The sequence below is a fragment of the Thermobia domestica genome, chromosome 1, assembly GCF_964235325.1.
Source record: "Thermobia domestica chromosome 1, izTheDome1.hap1.1, whole genome shotgun sequence".
NCBI classification, from domain to species: Eukaryota; Metazoa; Arthropoda; class Insecta; order Zygentoma; family Lepismatidae; genus Thermobia; species Thermobia domestica.
The window spans coordinates 159995220-160014630 of NC_137454.1; the positions used below are offsets into that span (position 1 = coordinate 159995220).

At 35.7% G+C, this 19411-nt stretch overlaps 1 protein-coding gene across 1 annotated transcript in view; it reads right to left on the reverse strand.

Annotated features, from left to right (window-relative positions):
- Positions 1-635: 635 nt before the first annotated feature.
- LOC145690345 (uncharacterized) overlaps positions 636-19411 on the reverse strand; it is a 69792-nt gene continuing 51016 nt past the window's right edge. The window contains exon 3 of the mRNA XM_081765157.1: positions 636-2433. Coding sequence (XP_081621283.1) covers positions 706-2433 — 1728 coding nt within the window. The 3' untranslated portion in view covers positions 636-705. The remainder of the gene's footprint in view (positions 2434-19411) is intronic.

Here is a 19411-nt window from a genome sequence, read left to right on the forward strand (position 1 = left end):
TGTAAGTAGCAAACAAATTGAAGATTTGAAATCAAAATATGCTAAGTCCAACAAAAATGTATTTATTTCGGGAAAGCTATACAAAACTGATCAAAAGTGACAGCACCACTTCATGCAGATGTGTAAACAAAAAATGTGTAACAATTCTGAAACATAAGGGGGTCACACGTTACTTCAGTTTCCTGGCAAAATTGGGAAGTTGACTTAGCAGGTTTTGCTTCTGTATCCCCGATATATACTATTTAAAAACCAAGATTAGCATTTGTCCTACGTCCAGCCTATTTTCCAGATCTTGTACTTTACCTACCGATTATCGTTTGTTAACAACATATACTGGTTTAGAGAAAATAATTTTGCTAGGATTTCGAAATGGTTGAGGTGCTGTAGATAGATAGTTGAATAACCAAATATAAATGCAAATTGAAGCATGTGAAAACCGTTTGGAAGCTTGTATTAATTACACGGTTGTTACACTGAAAGGTGATAGATACTCTTTTGGATATTCTTATTTTGATTTTACATTTTTTTCTTTTGTGTCATAACAGATTATATTAAACTTTCTTTCTTAACTTGTATGAACTTTTACGTTTAACACACATTCTCTACAAATATTCTGTTAATGAAAAAGAGGAAACTACGGATTCCAAAAAATTTATTCTCTAAAGTTCATTTCGTACTTTATTAGCTAAGCTACTCGTTTAGAATTTAAAATAATTTCAGGTCATCTTTGAACTCAATTGCAAGAATTTCTATGTTGCGTTTTAGCTGTTTGATACAAGAGACCTGTGGGTATGTATTTTGAAATAACTCTATATTCACTGGCTCTGACAGAACTTGACCTTCATCCACCTCTAAATACGTCAGAGTTTCAGATATTTGGTTCAATGGAGTACAGAGGGACAACAGAAACTTTGAATCGCCTAAAATATTGATAAAAGCAGCTTTCTCTAGATGTACGGCAATTTGAAAAAACGATCGAGCATCTTGTGGTGTCATTGGTAAATATATTGACGCATAATGAAGATTTGTTCTCAACACATGTTCCTCACCGTAGTAGAGTATATCTTCCATGTAGTACTTGGAACCAACAACAAAAATGCTTTCCAGATTAGGACATGACGAAAGTAGCCAAGAGAACGGAATGCTTCGGTTTACCACATCATACCGCACGATACTCAAATGTTTCAAAGTTCTCCCACAGTTCTGAAGATACACGAAAAACCCTGTCACAAGTGGATCTGCATCACACTTGACGTCAAATTCCAATCTTAAAGATGATATAGTTGAAATTTTAGCTAAAGGAGTCAATGGACAACGAACTATCCACAATGAAACATCAGTCACATTTTTGCAACATTGAGCAATAACTTCCATTCGACTTTTATTCAATTTACCTACTCGAATCGAAAGTAATTTTAACTCTGGAAGCTTGAAATCTTTTTCTTCTTCCAAACAGTTCTCATAATCTTCACACACACTTTCTAAGAATTCATCAAACCTCGTTTCAAGAACTCGTAATTTCATTAAAGGTTTCACGAGAGTCAGTAAAATACGTACCCCAATGCCGCTCACTTTAGTTCCTATTAGGTGTATTTCTTTCAGCGTGAGACAGATATTGGTCTTCCGTCTTAAAGAACTAGGGAAATCGTTACATTGCTTTCCGTTACAACAACACCTCATTATTTTTCGAACTTCAGGATGAACAAAGTGTACCATCTCTTCCTCGAAAATCTCTCCATCATCATGGTTCGTGTTGCAGCATTCCATAATTTGCGTTAGAGCGCATATTCCTTGGTCTGTAACATGTCTCGAGCACGAAATATCTAAAATCTGCAACTGGTTGCAGGTTCTTCCAACTACAACTAATGCTCCATCAGTACAAGCGTGCTGAAGGCATAAATGTGAGAGATGCACATTTTTAGCCAAAGTGGCCTCAAATAATTGTTCCGCTCGAAGATCCATACCCATGACAGCAAACAATTCACGTTTCAGAGTACGGTTTCTGGTTATCAGATACGGTGCTTTGGATAACTTTAACGTGCGTAATTTCCCACTCTTTTTAGAGATGATTGCAAACAACCGCTTTACACAGTGTAACGTCAAAGCATCTATACATTCATAGACAAAGTGCGTCAATGAAGATGACATTAATATATCTACTAATGTAACAACATCAATATAATCTGAGAGACGAGATGGATGATCTATTTCAGCTTCAAAGGAATAGGAAAGCAGTCCTTTATCTAAGAGTTCCGAAAGCACTGACACGGGTAGAGTGTGGATATACTGTCGTAGTTGATTCTTGTCTTGACTTGTCCCTTTGTTACGAAGGTTCGGAATGCAATGAGTTAGCAATGCAGTCAAAAGGCGACTGTAAGCTATGTTCTGCAAAGTTTCTGGATTTAGGCTCACAGTGTTAGTGATGTCCATATTCTGAAATAAATATTACAAAAATTTGAGACTAGAAAAGTTAACTTAAAATAGACTATTTATTCTACAATAATAGTAATTAACCTTATCTTAAGATTACTACAAAATCCTGTGAAATAACAAAATTTCATAAGTAAATTATCTTAGGAAAAATTCTGAACAAGAAACAGACATTTGTTCCAATAGTATTCCTCAGTGTTACATCAATCATATTAAGTATAAATCAATCACATGAAAAAGAATTTAATAATTCACTAATCGTTGATAAAGATTTGTACTCTGTTAATAGAAGATACACTTGTATTTCATTCCTAACTACTCTCGAAAACCAAAATAAAGTATTATCATTAAGAATAATGACATAATCTTCATATACTATGTTAAATATAGTTAAATAAATTGCTACTTCTATAGAGTGTCTCACCCTTAGATTGCAGTACAGGAGTAAATGGTAATGCTTTTCCTTATGCCCATTATTGCCAAACTTAGCCTGAATTTTAGAAATAGTTTTTTTTTTTTACTAGATATGGATAGATTATTGTAGAACATTGTATTCTCCATCAAATAATCTGTTTTTCCCATATCAAGAAGAATTTTCAAATATTGAAATAAATTGAAACAGTGAAATCTTACTAACAACAAATTCTAACTTTGCGTTAAGTATATCACGTCATAAGTTCGGAACTATAAGAGATACAAAGTTGAAACTTAAACAGGTATTAACACCATATTTGGGGTCAATGCTGAAAAAGTTTGCATTCAAAAAAAAACTTTTCGAATTTTAAAATAAAAAATAAAATCTAAGAGAAAGTGCGTAGACTATCGCAATGCAATATGTAAAAAGTTGACTAGTGAGAAACTTTTTTATTTTTCAGGTTAGATGGGGTGCAAAGCGAGAAAAATGTTGAGAAACTATTGAAGTTATTTTTAAAAAAAATTGCAGGTCGATATCTTTCTTTATTTAGGCTTTGTGACTTTTAGTATTAAGAGTCAACTTTCCAAAGCGCGCGCATCTGACCTGAAGAAAGGCAGTGACAAATCTTGCCAATGTTATTTTCCTTATAATATTTGTTTTAGACTCACTGATATAGAGTTTCTTGCTATACCGATGAGTATGCACTGTTGATGTTATGCGAGCATGAATCTACTGCTTAACAGAAGCATGATCGCAAAATCGAATCGTGGACCACACCTACGAAAAACATTGCGTCAACTCCACTCAATCTTATGTTTCACTTACTTCGCTCGTTTCCCTTTATAAGTTATATATAGGACTAACATTCAGACGTATAGTTTTCATTTTCTTTCTTCCAAGAAAGACAAATTTCAATCGCGGGTGAATAGTAAGTAGTGAACACGAATCAGGATAGTAATTCAGTAAGCAATAACATAAATCACAAAAATACAGTTGGCGCTCAAAGGAAACCAACTGTTTCTTCAGAAGATCAATATCTATGGAAGAGGAAAAAGCAGGCCAATATCTGTTAATAATAAAACTCCTCAGTCATTGGTGATAAAAAGTTATTAGCTTATTAGCTTTTGTAATTGATTCGTTTGCAGTTCACACGTGGTCTCCAATGTCCTTTCGAATGCTGAACATTTTCACAGTAAAAGTTGGTTTCGTTTGTGATTCCATTTTTCTTATTTACTATGGACACACTGATTAAAATTTAAAAAAAGCGTTCATAACAAATAGTAACTTCATGAGCTCACAAAACAGAATGAAAAGGTTCTTTGTTCTCTTCCCCCTATGTTTCTTTAGGAAGCATGGAAGAAACAAAATATATTTTCTTAGGGTTTGATTATTCTGTGTGGTTTTGTTTCTTCGCCCATCTGTACCTTGTTGGCTGTCACTAAACATGATTTCAAGTCACAACTTGTGCGTTTGTTTAGAACAGATATAATAGGGTATATTTACATTCTTCTTCTGTTTCCAGTTTGATAATGTGTGTCTGAGGTGTCAGAAGTGAGTATAGAAACCAGGGCGATTCAGTTCCTATTCACCATTACATTTCTAGATTGATGAAATGTTTAAAATATTTTATATGTCGTGCGCAATATTGTATTTACTGTATTGCTCGTCATGGGGAGTGAAGTGCGGAAAATACGTTCAATTGGTAGGCTGATTGGGAGAGAGGGTCAAATAGTGCCGAAAGTGTTTAAGTGGAAGCAGTGAAAGTGATTAAAAGGTATTTAGGATGCGTCTTTTCTCCTTTTATTTTATATTTACAAATCTTTCGTTAATATTCACAAATGAATTTATAATTTCTTTTAACAAAAGAAACACTGACCAAAGCTTCAAACCCACTGTATTTTAAACTATAACATGTAACGGTTTCGGATATCTAACATATCCTTCCTCAGACACTATAGAACATAAATGAAAATACAGACATATATGTCATTGTTATGAACAATCTTTTAAAAATTCTTTTAACAGACAGACACAGACACAGACACAGACACAGACACAGACACACACACACACACACACATATATATATATATATATATATATATATATATATATAGCCATTGTTACGAAAAAGTTTAAATTCTCTTATTCAGACATATATATAGTCATTGTTACAAAAAAAATTTATTCCATTTGCTGAAGCCTTCACCCAATCCCGTAAGTCTCCTTGTACACTTTCCAACTAATCACTTTCCTCCATTTTTGGTTGATGTAGGGGCCTTTTTTATTTTCTTCTTGTCTACGCTATCCAAACTTCCTTGCCATAATTCATTAATACGTAGGTAGGCCTCCTGTCCAGTTCATCAGTTTATCTCTTCCTACTACAGTGCGATGGTTCATTGAGACCTCCTGGTATTTGTTAAATATCATACTGTTGTTCCACGGATAAAGTCGGATCTAAACCATCGGAAGTGGGGAGCAGACGTCTTCACAGTATACTTAACGATGTAACTTTTATTTGACAAACGGAATTTGATTTGCGGATATTTTGAGTTTTCGCAATACAGACGAATGAGCGTTTTCGTACGTCATATTTTCTCGACACGTATCACTAGCACACTACTCCAGTTTTCACTCTTATCCAACTTCAGTAGCAGTATTTTACCCATTGCTATTCCTTAGTTTGCCGCACAATTCTTACAGGAAATTTCTGTGTGAAACGGTTTAGTCTGTCATTTATTTCAATCAAGGGCTGATCCAGGACGGACTTCCTGGGGAGGGGGTTGTAATACTGCTACTTACAGCTACTTTTAAGAGCTCCAAATTCTGGGATGGGTGTTATTTATATATAAAATAAGAAAGTTGCCTCTTGTGGGGGGTGATCGCGCGATCGCCCCATGGATCCACCCCTGATTTCAATCATATGTTTTCTATTCGTTTCATACGTTCTTTCGATTTCATATTGCTCTTATCGAAATTTTATTGCTACGATATATAAACCATCACAAAAAGAAATTTCTAACGCAATTATTAGACTGTTTTTCATACCCTTCAATTAGCCGTTCCAAGTGAATTTGACTGAATGAAAAGAAAAAAGGGTTCAAAATATATGAATTTAAAGAAAGCTTTATTTACAGACTCTGTCACTTTTTTTTGTCTTTCTTGTTGTTTCTTCAGAAGAAAATACAAGGCGGAAGAAATGTGGCAACAGCGCACTCCATTTACTCCGTACTTCAATCTAAGAGTGAGATGTTCTATAGGACAGTGCATGACAGCTGTGAAAGATTATTTCACAGCCATATCCTACATTAATCTAAAGAAGGTTTGGAAACATATACTACGTAATAACTAATGTTAGTTAGACTTTTATTAAGTTGTCTTTATTTTGGATGAAATTAGATTTAATCACTTTGTAGGTAATATTACATTCAGGTTTTTGTGAAATGTCAGGTATAATTTTAACACAGCCTATGAAGATTATATTGTCTTTACCGATAATAATTTATTTGATTTTCAAGAGTGGTTGGGAATGAAACGCAGACAGAATATGTATAAATCTTTTATAAATACCCTACAAATCTTTGTCACTGACTACTTAATAATTACTATTAATTCTTAAGCGCTTTATATAGTGTAAGTCAAAATATCTATACATTCATAGACAAATTGCATCAGTCGAGATTGAATTTAAGTATCTACCACAGTAATAGCAATATACATTAATAGCAATTTTTGAAGAAAATATTGTGTCCAAGAGTTTCATAATCAGCAGTGAGAATATTGAATGGTATTTTCAACACATATTTAAGACTACCATATTTTCAAAGAATGAAACCGGGACATTTTCCTCAAACTTTCCAACTGAATGGTACGAAGTTAGGAACACGCGGCAATTATTGGCTACAGAACCATTAAATTAGATGTATTAGCAATAAACCTTACAAGTTTTGTGAAATAAAATACAATGCTTAAGAAAAAAAATAGGTGATTTATCGCGTCCCGACTTCAGTTGCTACGAAATGGGGACTAGGAACAAAAGGAAAAGACTGTTCCGACTAAATCGGGACGTCTGGTAGCCTTACACATATTGAATGTACACTGAACCACAAAAGTATCTCCCTCCTTAGTGCTCTAACTCCATTACTTAGCGTCCAGGTAATTTGCAGTTGTGATAACGCCTGGACAGATGCAACCCAACTTACACGGACTATTCTCGGCACTGACAGCAGTTGGTAGCCCTGAGTCAAGTCTTTATGTAGAGTGTCTTTATATCAAGTAAAATTGTGAGTAGATGACCCAAGAAATATTTCTCCATTCTGAGATGAATCTCTCTGGTTCAGAGCATGTTGTCCAATGAACATCATATGTTAATCTCAATATTGTTGTTATGTAATGTATTATTTCATTATATACTGTATATTCAAAGAAATAAAAACACTGATTACACATGAAAATGCTTGAAAATAGACGAAAATATCAAATCTCTAAAACTGCTGGAAATAACTGTGTAAATGACTGTCTCCATTGACAGACCTTCTCCAATTCCCCTTATTCCAATTTTTTTTCTTTCTAGGGAAGAGAAGATCTTGCTCGCCACACTGAGTATATTGAAACAGAAACACTTAAAAAGTTTCAGCCTGGCAGGGATTCGAACCCGGGTCTACCGAATAGAAGTTCAATGCACTAACCACGCACCTTCTTAGTTTTATTGTTCATGTACTTGTCTTTATACAAATGATGTACAAAGAAACGGACTTACTCCAGGTTTAATATAATACAATAGTTCTTACATACAAGAAATGAAACAACGTATTGTACGACAATAATCGCTAAAAATTAAAATAAAAACGAAACGATAAACTTACATCAATAATAGTTACTATCTTTTTTTTTAACGAGAATGAAAGGGCCTACTGCAACACCACTTCTAAAAACAGACTAAAATACTGCCTGTCCAACTCGGGAAAAAAGAGCTTTCGGTGAGTACGTTTTAAAAAAATCCAAGTAGGTGCGAGTATCCAGCAAAGGCACATGGCGATTGATATAAAGTGTACACGCCACAAGAAAAAGCACGGCTTGATGTTTATTCTGTGGGAAATAACGAAAATTCGGAAACAAAACATATGATACTGTGAAATGGTGTGAAGGTTGTCGACAAATTAGTCCTATGGACGTGAGATAGTTCCAGATAGCTGGAGCACCCACACACTAATCGTACTGATAGACCAGTGTATAATCTTTGGCGCATAGAGAACACAGTGGGTCAGGAACACGATTCAGCTCAAATAAACGAACACGCGTAGGGACCAACTGATAAACTACTTGAAACCATTCAACCTGTAGATATGAAGGTAATACTGGGGCGGAGATATTAGTCCATACCTGTGACCACATAGTCTGAGGATATCGGTGAGGCATTCAGAGAATAATCTGATCGTTAGTCAACAAGAGAAGGAAGTTATACAAAGTACGCAAAGTGTGTCCCGTAGGGCAGAGAACCACACCGGCGTATGTCCAATAACATATTAGTGAAGTAATGTACGCCGGACAACAATAAGCAAAGTTAATAAACGGGGGGTTTACAGGAAATTTATAACTAGTCCAAAAACATCGTATCCATTGCTATGTGAAGGATTCGTTAATAGCAACTGCAGTATAGAAATCGAGCATAAACAGAGTTTGACATTTGAATCTGAGATTTACGAGACCCAACCCTCCCTGTGAACGGGGAAGGTAGAGCCCTGTACGTGGAATGCGAAAATAGAAGCCACGCCAAATATTCCATAGGAATAAAGAGTCGAACCACTTAGCGAACATTTCTGGTATTGGGAAAATTCGAACCCGGTTCCACAGTTTAGATGCAATGTATTGATAAAGTGGATACGATGAACTAAATGAAGGAGACGTACACGCTGGGAAAACAAAAGCTGGGGAATTTGTAACAACAACGGGGACCAAATCTCCTCGAAAAGGAGAGTAGGTTGTGACGTAAGTGTGTTACCTTATGCTCGGCATAACGTAACATGGCCCGGTGCTTTTGAGCACCTTGTATATTTAATTTTATTTAGAATGTTAGAGAAAAACTGTTTTATTTTGTAGTAGGAAACTGTAGGTCGCAAATTTTGCGTAATTTCATTAAAGTAAATCGTTTCAACGAATATTACATGAAGAATATATGATTAGTAATTATATTTTGTATATTTTACGTATTTATCCAAAAATATAACATTATTTTAGAGAATAAGTGTATATTCTAGCTTTTTCAATGATTTTCAGTTTAATTTTATAGATATTTCGGCATAGGGAATCTTCACAAGAAAGCTAAAATTTTAATTTCGTAAATCTTCTTCAAAATTCCAAATTAAGAAAGTCAGCCATAATTTCTTCTTGGTGCATCTCTTTGTTTTCGGAGTAAATTATTTGATTGGATAATCCGCAATCACAGCTGCGGCTGAGATTTCGGCTTTCTTTGATCTTCGCACAGAAGCCTATCATCCGATAGTTACGTCACGATTATCTTCCAATTAGGGATCATCTTCCTGTTATTCTTTGTCTTGCATCATTTACAGCTATAGGATATGGACGTGCAGTGTTTGGCGTCTGTATTAATTGAGAAATAATTAGTCCTTATTTTAAAACTGTGATTAATTCTTCGTTTTGTCTTGTATCAGAAATTATCAGCGGAGATAGACGTGCTGTGTTTGGTGTTTGAACGAAATTGGTAAATAAGTATTATTCTAAACTGTGAGGCGACTTTCGTCTTTTATCAGTGATATTTTTATGGAAGGTGCTTACTGGTATGGAATGAGCTTATTGAAAGTTTGATGTTCTCGATCAGCGAGAGAACGTAGGAGAAGCTGAAGGAGACGGTGACAAAACGTAAATCTTGAGTTGGCGTGTTAGCATCGGAGAAGAAGAAGTTGAGTGACGCTCGATGGCCACTTAGAACGGTACTACAGTTATCAGTATCTGTAAACTTTTTTTTGGAACCCACGAGTTAAGAATCTCGAAGGAGATTCTCGTGGCATAACTTTATCACAAAACCTTTTTTTATATATATATCAGTTTATTCAGCGGTCGAAGGAATGGATTCAAGTAAGTAGGAAACCAGTGTAAAAATTAATCCAGGTAGTGGCAACTTCAAAATTCCTTGTCTTGGCAGAACAAGTGTGTGTGATTTTCCTTTTCTTGTGCATGTGTGAAATTTACAACATGATGTGTTAAGTGCATTAAGTTTTCCCTCAACGCCGCACACATGCAGATTTGGTCAATGTGACTTCGTGATTTCATTCAATGGGGGGGGGAAGAAAGCTAGATTATCTCAGCACCGAGCGATTGTCGCAATAACAAGAAAATGTGTGTACCACACGCACATTTTCCCCCAGTGAGGAAAAGATGTTTAGATTCCCTGAAATCTTGAAATTATTCGTTTTTTTTTTTTTTTTTTGGTAATACTGCTCGAAATTTAAATTTTATATGTTGGCATGTTTTCTTTGGTTTTAAGAAAAATGATTCTAAATGATAATTTTTTTGGAAATAAGTGTCAGATTCACGGCTACAGTCAAGTGCAAGGGTACATGAATTTTGCGTACCGGCAACAGGAAACTTTCGTCAATAGGCTCAACCTCCGTGATATTCTATTCTGATACCCATCAAGTTTTAGAAATTTCAGTTTTAATGATTAATAGTAGATACTTTTTTTTTTTTTAGAAAACTCAGAATTTCAGAGCGACATTGAAGTAGTAACCACTGCGTCTTTGGTTATGATGTGGTAGCGAAACAAAATATAAATACGTAAATGAGGACGGTGCTTCATAAAAGATATGTGTGACTTTCTTTCTTGTTTAGGTTAAGTTAGTGTAGCTAGGTTAGAATAGGGATTTTAGGTTTAAGTTGTGTCAATATTACATGAGTGTCTACCTGTGCTAGATTGTCCAGTGGGTCAGAGCTGTACGAGAGGTAGCGAAGAGCGTAAATCCTCTTTGCCGGCCACAATCTCAATGCACAGCGGATTTTGAGCACCAAAGAATAGATAAAGAAAGTGAAAAGTAGCTTACCACAACCTTATGCAGTGAAGTTTTATTTTTCCAATAATGCAGTGTATTTATAATGTGTCATTTTCATTTGTTATGTGTCGATTTAATGTGAATGTTTTTGAGAGTCAAGAATATTAAATGAATATGAATATTTTAGGAATATCGGTGGAAAATTAAATAATGTTTGGCTCTGAAAGTTAAAGAAATCGATAAGGTTAGTTTCTCAGATGGGTATGTCAGTCAAGTGTAAAGATTTTTGTTAAATTTCTTGTCCAATCTTTTTCATGAATATTGTCGAATAAAATTTATTAGCCGTGAAACATCTTTCTTTTCAAGCACAGAATATAATTATCTTGTAGTTTTAAGAAGTAGTAGAAATCTTGAGTTACAGTTATGTTTTGGATATTTAATGTGAAACATGATCAAAGCAAAGAGCAGTACGTACACAATAAGTTGACTAGGGAAGTGAAATAGCTGTGAATCAAGGGAAGAGACTTTCCTTAGTGTGACCGGGGTTGAAAACAACCGAATCTGTAGAAATTTTCTCATTTTATCAGTTTTAAATCAAAATCTCAGTTTGGATTGTTATTTTATTGCACGACAAAATTCTGTTTTCGAGATTTGTAAGATTTTTTTTTATTCAGATAGGGCTTTTACAGACAACATTCAGATCTTCATTCTGCTCATTGCCAGCTCCACTCGTAGGTCGATGTCCTGTGTCTGTAGTCGTGGTTCACAACCTATTTCCGGATGGGATGTGGATAATGAACTGCAGGCCTGGATACCGGACTGTGAGTTGGGATGGAAGAGAGTTTGGAATCTTTACATTTTCGGGCAAGATTTGAGTTCTATTTTCCGTAGATGATTGGCTTGGTGAGTGTATCAGTGGCTGTTGATGACGAACCCATACGGGCCCAGTAGGTTCGGTGTCATTAGTCAGTGATACTTTCAGCATAGCCTGTAGTCTCAAGGAAAGGGAACATCATACAAAACCACAATATCATTATTACATTATATTATTATTATTAATATTTTTTTTATTTAAGTTACAAGTGGGATACCTAGGATCTTCAACGAAGTGACGTGAGATACACACGGCACCCTAGGCTCCTTAGCAGGTAAATGAAAACAATTGAACTGTAATAGGTTAGTTTTCTGTACATTATACTGTAATCGAAGTGCAAAGCGCTGCAGCACTTCTAAAAACCGCGCAATAAGAACAGGATCCATTCAGGTAATCGTGACGTCGTCTGCATACCCAAATACATTTTGACTCAAGAAACGGGAGGGTCCTGGGGGAGTTCATGGTGGTCAACTGTCTGAGTGAAGGATCTAATGCGAGTGCAAAAAGTGTCGTCGACAAGCTACATCCTTTCCTTAATCCACATTTCAGCGGAATAAGAGAGAACAGGTGTCCGTTAATCTGGATGCGGAAATTGGATGTGGTATATAAATTATTAATGACCGTGCGGAAGCCTAAAGGAAACTTCCAGGCTTCAAGTACCTGCAACAAAAAACCGTGATTTAAACTGTCGTATGCTTTTTCTAAATCTACAGCTAATGCACCCGCGGGCACCTGCCGAAAATGAAAGAAAAGCTATCGCGCAAAGAGCAAAGTGTATATGAAAGTTTATGCTTAACATGGAGTGGTACCTGATAAGGATTAATGTAGTGACGGATGATTGATCGAAGTCGGGCTGTAAGCACTTTGGTGAACAACTTAGGATCGACGGATAATAAAGAAATAGGTCGATACTCCTGAACATAATGCGCTGCGCGGGATTTCGGAATGCGAACTATTATGGCGGTATTACGATTCACTGCTTCGCCTCGTAACAAAGCATTGAATAAAGCGGTAAGACAGGAACTGAGGTGAGACAATACTGTTTATAAAACTGGATATTTAATCCATCTTCTCCTGGGGCACTGCGGCACTTTGTCCGCCTGAGGACTGCGAAAATGTCCTCCTCACAATGGGATTGATCAATGTCGTGCATCATTCGTGAGGACGCACATTCGGAAATTCTGTGTAGTAGCGCTTGAAATCTTCTAAAATGCACGTAGAATTAGTAGTGTTGGTGCCATCTCCCAAAATGAGAGAGTGAATGGTGGTAGAACGCCGTTGTCGCAAAATCAAATCAACATGATAAATAGTTATAGTCTCCTCCGGAAAACGATGATACAGGTCTTCCGGCAAATACGCACTGACCAAAGTATGGGAGTAAATCGTTTTCAATCGGTATTTGATGCTGTTAATGCAAGCGAGGTTAGCTAGGGAAGGCGGAGCCTTCCAAAACTCACAGAGAGCTTGAAATAAAATTCATGATAATGGTGGGCATATTTCATCGCGACTTGCTCTTGCCATTGGAAGAAGCTGGGTAATTTAGGTTTTACAAAATAAATTCCACCAGGAAATCACAGAGGGGTAGTACCAATAAGGTAATCGAGGTGAAAAGTCCGCCACAACCTCCGTACGAGACATGATTTCACTATGAATCTTCCAATAAGAAGGGCCGCGAGCTGGTGGTAGCAAAAAGGTATTTTGAAAGCTATTTCTATGGCGGCATGATCGAAGAGCTCGACTTGGATTGTATTTTGTTGTATCAAAGCAGAGCATAAACTCTCTGAAATGTATGCTCGGTGGATTCGACTCTTAGTCGTAGAAGTGCAGTGGGTGAAAACATGCGGTAAGTTTGACACAAATAAAGCGTCTTTTAACTTTAACACACATATAAGCTCCGACAAAGTAGTACAAGGCATGGTAGGCGTCAGAGAATCTCGGGGATCTACAATAGCATTCAAATCTCCGGCAATTATAAAATGAGGAATACCCGGAGGAAGTAAGGAAGGAATGGTAGTTGCATAAAAACTCATTCCTCTCTTTTGTACGTGTAAAGCCAGAATGACTATATAATGCTATAAAACAAAAAGTCTGAATATAACAACGTATAGCCCTTCCTTCAGGGGCTAACACAACACGAACCTAACGCGCCACTTCATCTTTTACCCAAACTAATACCTATTAAAACCGTTTCATGGAAAAATGTAAACAAGATACTAATGCTTGTGTGAGTGTCTTAATGACTTACTCGAGATTTACTTGTTTCACTCAAAAACAGGTTATATAGACGTTCCTCAATGAGGAAAATATCACGAAACGTTCTTCAAGTTGAGGCTACGTTATCGATTGCAGGGATGGTCCCGGTTTATATTACATTTCTTCTTTACCATAACTTCTAATTTCCAAAGAAGAAAAGACGACAGAAATTATTTACATATTCTTTGAATTGTATCAACACGTGTAGAAATAGACAGTTCTGTGTTTATCTTCCATAACTACTAGTTCATTTTCTTATATTCATATGATAAATTTGTGGAAATTGAGCCGGTGACACTAGCCGAGTGACCTCGGGCGTTCGGTTTCTGATCGTGAGGCGCAGTCCACTAGGGGTTAGAATTCCTCTGAAGAGCAAGGTCGGAATAAAAAACTGTCCTCAGTATTTCTATGTACGTGTCCCTGTAGTGTTTAGAATACGTCAAACGGACATGAGGTTCCAGTGCCGAACAATACTCCGGTTGAGGCGATTTGTTTTAAAAAAATGTGAAAGCAGAAAACTCTCATTGCAGCTACCTGGGTTAAAATCTCGTCGTGGCAATTACTAATTTTTCTGTATGGGAAAGTAATGTTTATGTAATTGGTATTGTAATTAGGTTATTCCTTTATTATTATTATTATTATTATTATTATTATTATTATTATTATTATTATTACCACAAAAGGAAAAAAGTAACATAGTAGAACGCATTAATAAGAACAGAAAAGAAATAGAGTACGTCAGATATTTCTTAGGTTTACACATGAACGCAATAATATTATTACGTTTATGGATTTACAGATAAAATTATCATTTTATGACAAGAAATGGAATATAAATATTTGTTAGCTGATAACAGTAATTCATTTTGTTTCGCCCTTCTTCTAGGTAAAAAGATGAGTTGACATCTTAAATATAATCATTCTCGTGACTAGCGATTCCTATTGTAAGTTCGATCACTATTTGCAATTTGTACACAGCTTGGAACAATTCCTTCAAACTCATTTTTGGCCCATACTACAGTAGTAAGGACGTTTAGACCTTATGTTCATCAATTCTTGCCCAAACACGATACTTTCCCAGACAGTTGCAAAAGAAGGCTGATATGGATGACGTAATTTTGTGTTGTTGGCATTTCACCTTTGAAGGAAGTCGTCTCAACTCTTAGACCCAGAGAAATTGAATATGTTTCATGTTAGTATACATCAGAAGTATCAGTATTTAGATTATAAAAATTTCCTTAATTGCCACAGCCGGAATCGAACTCGCGTACCCAATATTATGAAACTAATGCTTAAGCCACTACTCTAGACATCACTGTTCTGGGAAAAGGAAAACACTGGATGTGCAGTGAATTCAGTAATTTCACACTTTTACGATTCCAGTGAAATAATGCTGAAACTTTCTGATTTCAGTCATGATAAAATACTAAAGTATTATACAGAAAGAATAGTCCAGAGAATTCACCTTTAAATTGACAACTCATATGTACGGACACGCTGACGTATGCTCTCGCCTCGGGCCCTGATTTTTCGCGGCATGGCATTGAACAGACGCTCATATTGATTGAAATATGGTGTTTCAGGGCGCTGGAATATTTTTTAAAGTTAACTAATTTAACGAGCCTTCTTCAGTACCTTCTTTCCTATCTTTAAGCATTTTACTCACTTTTACAGTTTTTCCAGTATCTCTTTAAGAACATGGACAAAAGCACAGAAATATTGAGGACAGTAAAAATCACAAATATTATTCGCGCGTTCTTCCCTTGCCTGAAGTAAAACAATAAAACATGGTGAACATGCAATTTTTGGTCTTTCATCATCTATGTTGGGTCAAATTCAGAGTTGGAGTGGTTCAGTGGGTCAAATGGATTGAGTTTTCTGAGTGAGTGGTCGTGGTTCAACAGCATGTGATCCATTGCGACACATCACCCACCATGACCCACTGCGACCCACCACTCACTATGGCCCACTCTGCTCACTGCATTGTGGACAGCATATTGAATAGCATATTTTTTCACCCACAACCCTAGCCACAGTAACTAAAAAACACGTTTCTGATTGGTTGCAGCTTGTGATTGCCCAAACCTTCTGGTGTATATATTGTGTACTATAGTAGTAATAGAGGAAAATTGTCACTTTGTTGGAATAGAAGAAGGAAATTGAAGAAGCTGTTGAGGTTAAATTTACATCATGGCAGTCAAGGTGGAACAAAACGAGCCCTGCTGGGCTTCTAAACCGCTACTCCTTCTTCTACTACTACTACTACCTTACTACTACTACTACTACTTATATTGTGGATCGTATAGCAAAACTGCACATGTAACCTAACCATTTTTTAGTATTATTTTCATCTTATTTTAATGAAAAAAGTATTTTGAAAATTTAAAAATAAAATATAAAAAATCCCTGGTACGGGTTTAAACCACTACACAAGCAATTCTAATTACTAGCCATAGCGCTAGTACACTCAGCCACGAAGACCGGCAGTAACAGGCACGTCATTTTAGCTATATTTATGCTACGTGGCGAGAAACGAATAACTCCAACTAATCAGAACCGTATATTTAGCTCCTATGAGTAGGGTCGGGTCTGATTTAAAAATATGCTTCTGAACACTGGTCAATTTGTCTACGTTTTACTTTCAAGGCTTCAATTTCCCTTTTTCATTTTTTCCTGTTTACTTACCTGAGATGGGTTTCTCTAAGTGAAAAAAAAGAATTTGAAGCATTTTTGGATATTGATATTTGAAATTGTAATAATAGCAATAGGACGTATACTACTACTTGGCTTTCGAGACACACAGCCTGTGAGTTTTAGAGAATTTAACTACTGGAAAAAATACATTTTTGAATCACTGTAATATATAAATATTATATGAAAAAATTGAATGTAACTATGTGTGTCTAATCATCACAGCCAATTTGCAGCCAAATGAAATGACTTTTGGTATATAGTTAGGCCTTAATCTAAACTGGGATGTTATCATATTTCTTTCATTATAATAATATCCTAAGCGATAATGGGAATCCGAATTTTTGCGAAAAAATTGAATACCTCATAAGCCGTTAAATTTACGGAGCTGAAATTCAGTATATTAACCCTTTATTGAAAATGAACAGAACGCCTAATAGCATTTTCTTAAAATCCTCCTTTATGGGGAAGGGTGGCACTTTCTATATATGGTAAATTGATAGTGGGTTAGTTGGTAAAAATAATCGAAAACGATCGATATCGGTTGAGAAACAAGTTGGGAAACAAAAAATATAAAGCTTCGCATCACATATCCATATGTGCTTACCATGCGCTTTCTACCATAATAATTGCTGAAGCGTGTTTATTATATCGAGCGCTTAGAGCACAGGGCAATCAATCCATAAAGTTGTGAAAAGTAGACATAAAATTTGTAATGTAAGCTTCTGTATGTTGGTCTACTTACCTTGATTTGGGATTTTCGAATTTCATTCGTTTTTCCACTGAAAAGTATCGATAATTCAACAAGAAAATAATTGGATCATGATAATTTAACTGAAGTTCATCGTAATTTTGCTCATGACAAACACTTTACCATTTTATATCGTAAAGGTCAGATCCACCGTTATTGTAACAGAGCGTTGCCTCAGAAATTGATCGTAGAAATTTAAACTCCGATTAGTTATAATTTCACAACCTGGTTTTATTACTTTTTAGTCGGTAGAGAAAAGGCCATGGATCATGTATCAGAGTTGATGACGATGTGATTTGGTGGGTCAGTGGGTGGTGGGTCAAGTTTTCATTGACCAAAGCCATCTCTGATCAAATCTATACAATTAAATTAAACAAAGAGCAATATTAATACACATACGCTCAACATCTTAGCTATTCATGACATAACTATTGCATGATCCCAATAAATCTAGTATATCCACAAATCATCATTTGTCATATTTTACTAAAATACATGACTTTTCCGACAACCTCACACTTTAAATGTTGTTAGTACGCGAAGTTCATTGATCTCATCACTTATTCACTTTACTCTCTTATGATCAACAAAACCTTTAGGGTACTTCCCGTACAAAGGTGAAATGTATTATTCAATCTTGGTGTATCGTGTACATATACAAACAAAAAGCAACAGGATTATGTTTTCCTCCCTCAACCCCTTACAATGAAATGTGTTGATTATTCAACAAAAGACTTGAAATCCAATCAGAAAAAACTTAAAATATAAAATATGTAGCCAAATCTCGACTTTGATTATTATTATTAATTTTATTATTATTGTTATTAATTAATAGTAATAATAAAGGAATAACAGAATTACAATACCAATTACGTAAACAATACCTACCAGTAAAGAAAAACTAAATGCTACGACGGGATTCGAACCCGGGTCACTGTAATTGCAGTTCTCTACTTTGGCCATCAATTCCTCATACAAAAATAAGAACATAAACTAGTAGATATGGTAGATAAACATAGCGCACACTATATCTACATGTGTTGATATAATTCAAAGAATGTGAAATTTATTTCTACCCTCTTTTCTTGTTTGGAAACTAGAAGGTGAAGAAGAATTGTACTGTAAATCGGGACCATCGCTGAAAACGATGACGTAGCCTTAACTTGAAGAACGTTTCGTGATATGTTCCTGATTGAGGAACGTCTATATAACTTGTTTTTGGATTAAATAAGGAAATCTCGAGTAACATTGTGACACTCATAAAGAACGTCTTATTATACGAGCATTAGTATTTTGTATAGTCTTATATGCAACGATTCAACTAGCTAATAGTTTAGATGAGAGATGAAGTGACACGGTAGGTAAGTGGTTAGCGTATTGAACTTCTATTCGGCGGACCCGGGTTCGAATTCCAGCCAGGCTGAAACTTTTTCAAATGTTTCAATTTCAATTTCAATACGTATTCAGTGTGAGAAGTAAGGTCTTCTCTCCTCCAGAAAGAAAAAGATGTTGGAATGAGGAAAATTGGAGAAGGTCTTCCAATGGAGGCTACCTGTAGTTGTTCTAGATTTGATATTTTCAGCTACTTTCAAGCATTTAGTGATTCATGCTTGGTCAGTATTTTAATTATCTAAACATACATATATAAAGAAATAATACGTTACATACACAGCAATATTGAGATTAATATATGGTGTTCTTTGGGAAGCACAATCCGAACCATGGAGATTTATCTTAGACTGGAGAACTGTTTCGTTGGTCATCTACTTTACAATTTTACCTGCATAAACACCTGGATCAAGGTTACCAACTGCTGTCACTGCCGCGAAAAGTTACGTGTAAGTGGGGTTGCATCTGCCTAGGCGTTCTCACAACTGCAAATGACTTGGTCCCCAAGTAATGGAATTATAGCACTTAGGGGAGAGATACTTTTGTGATTTAGTATACGATAATGGATCACTGGAGAGATCGATATGAATACAAATGCGGTT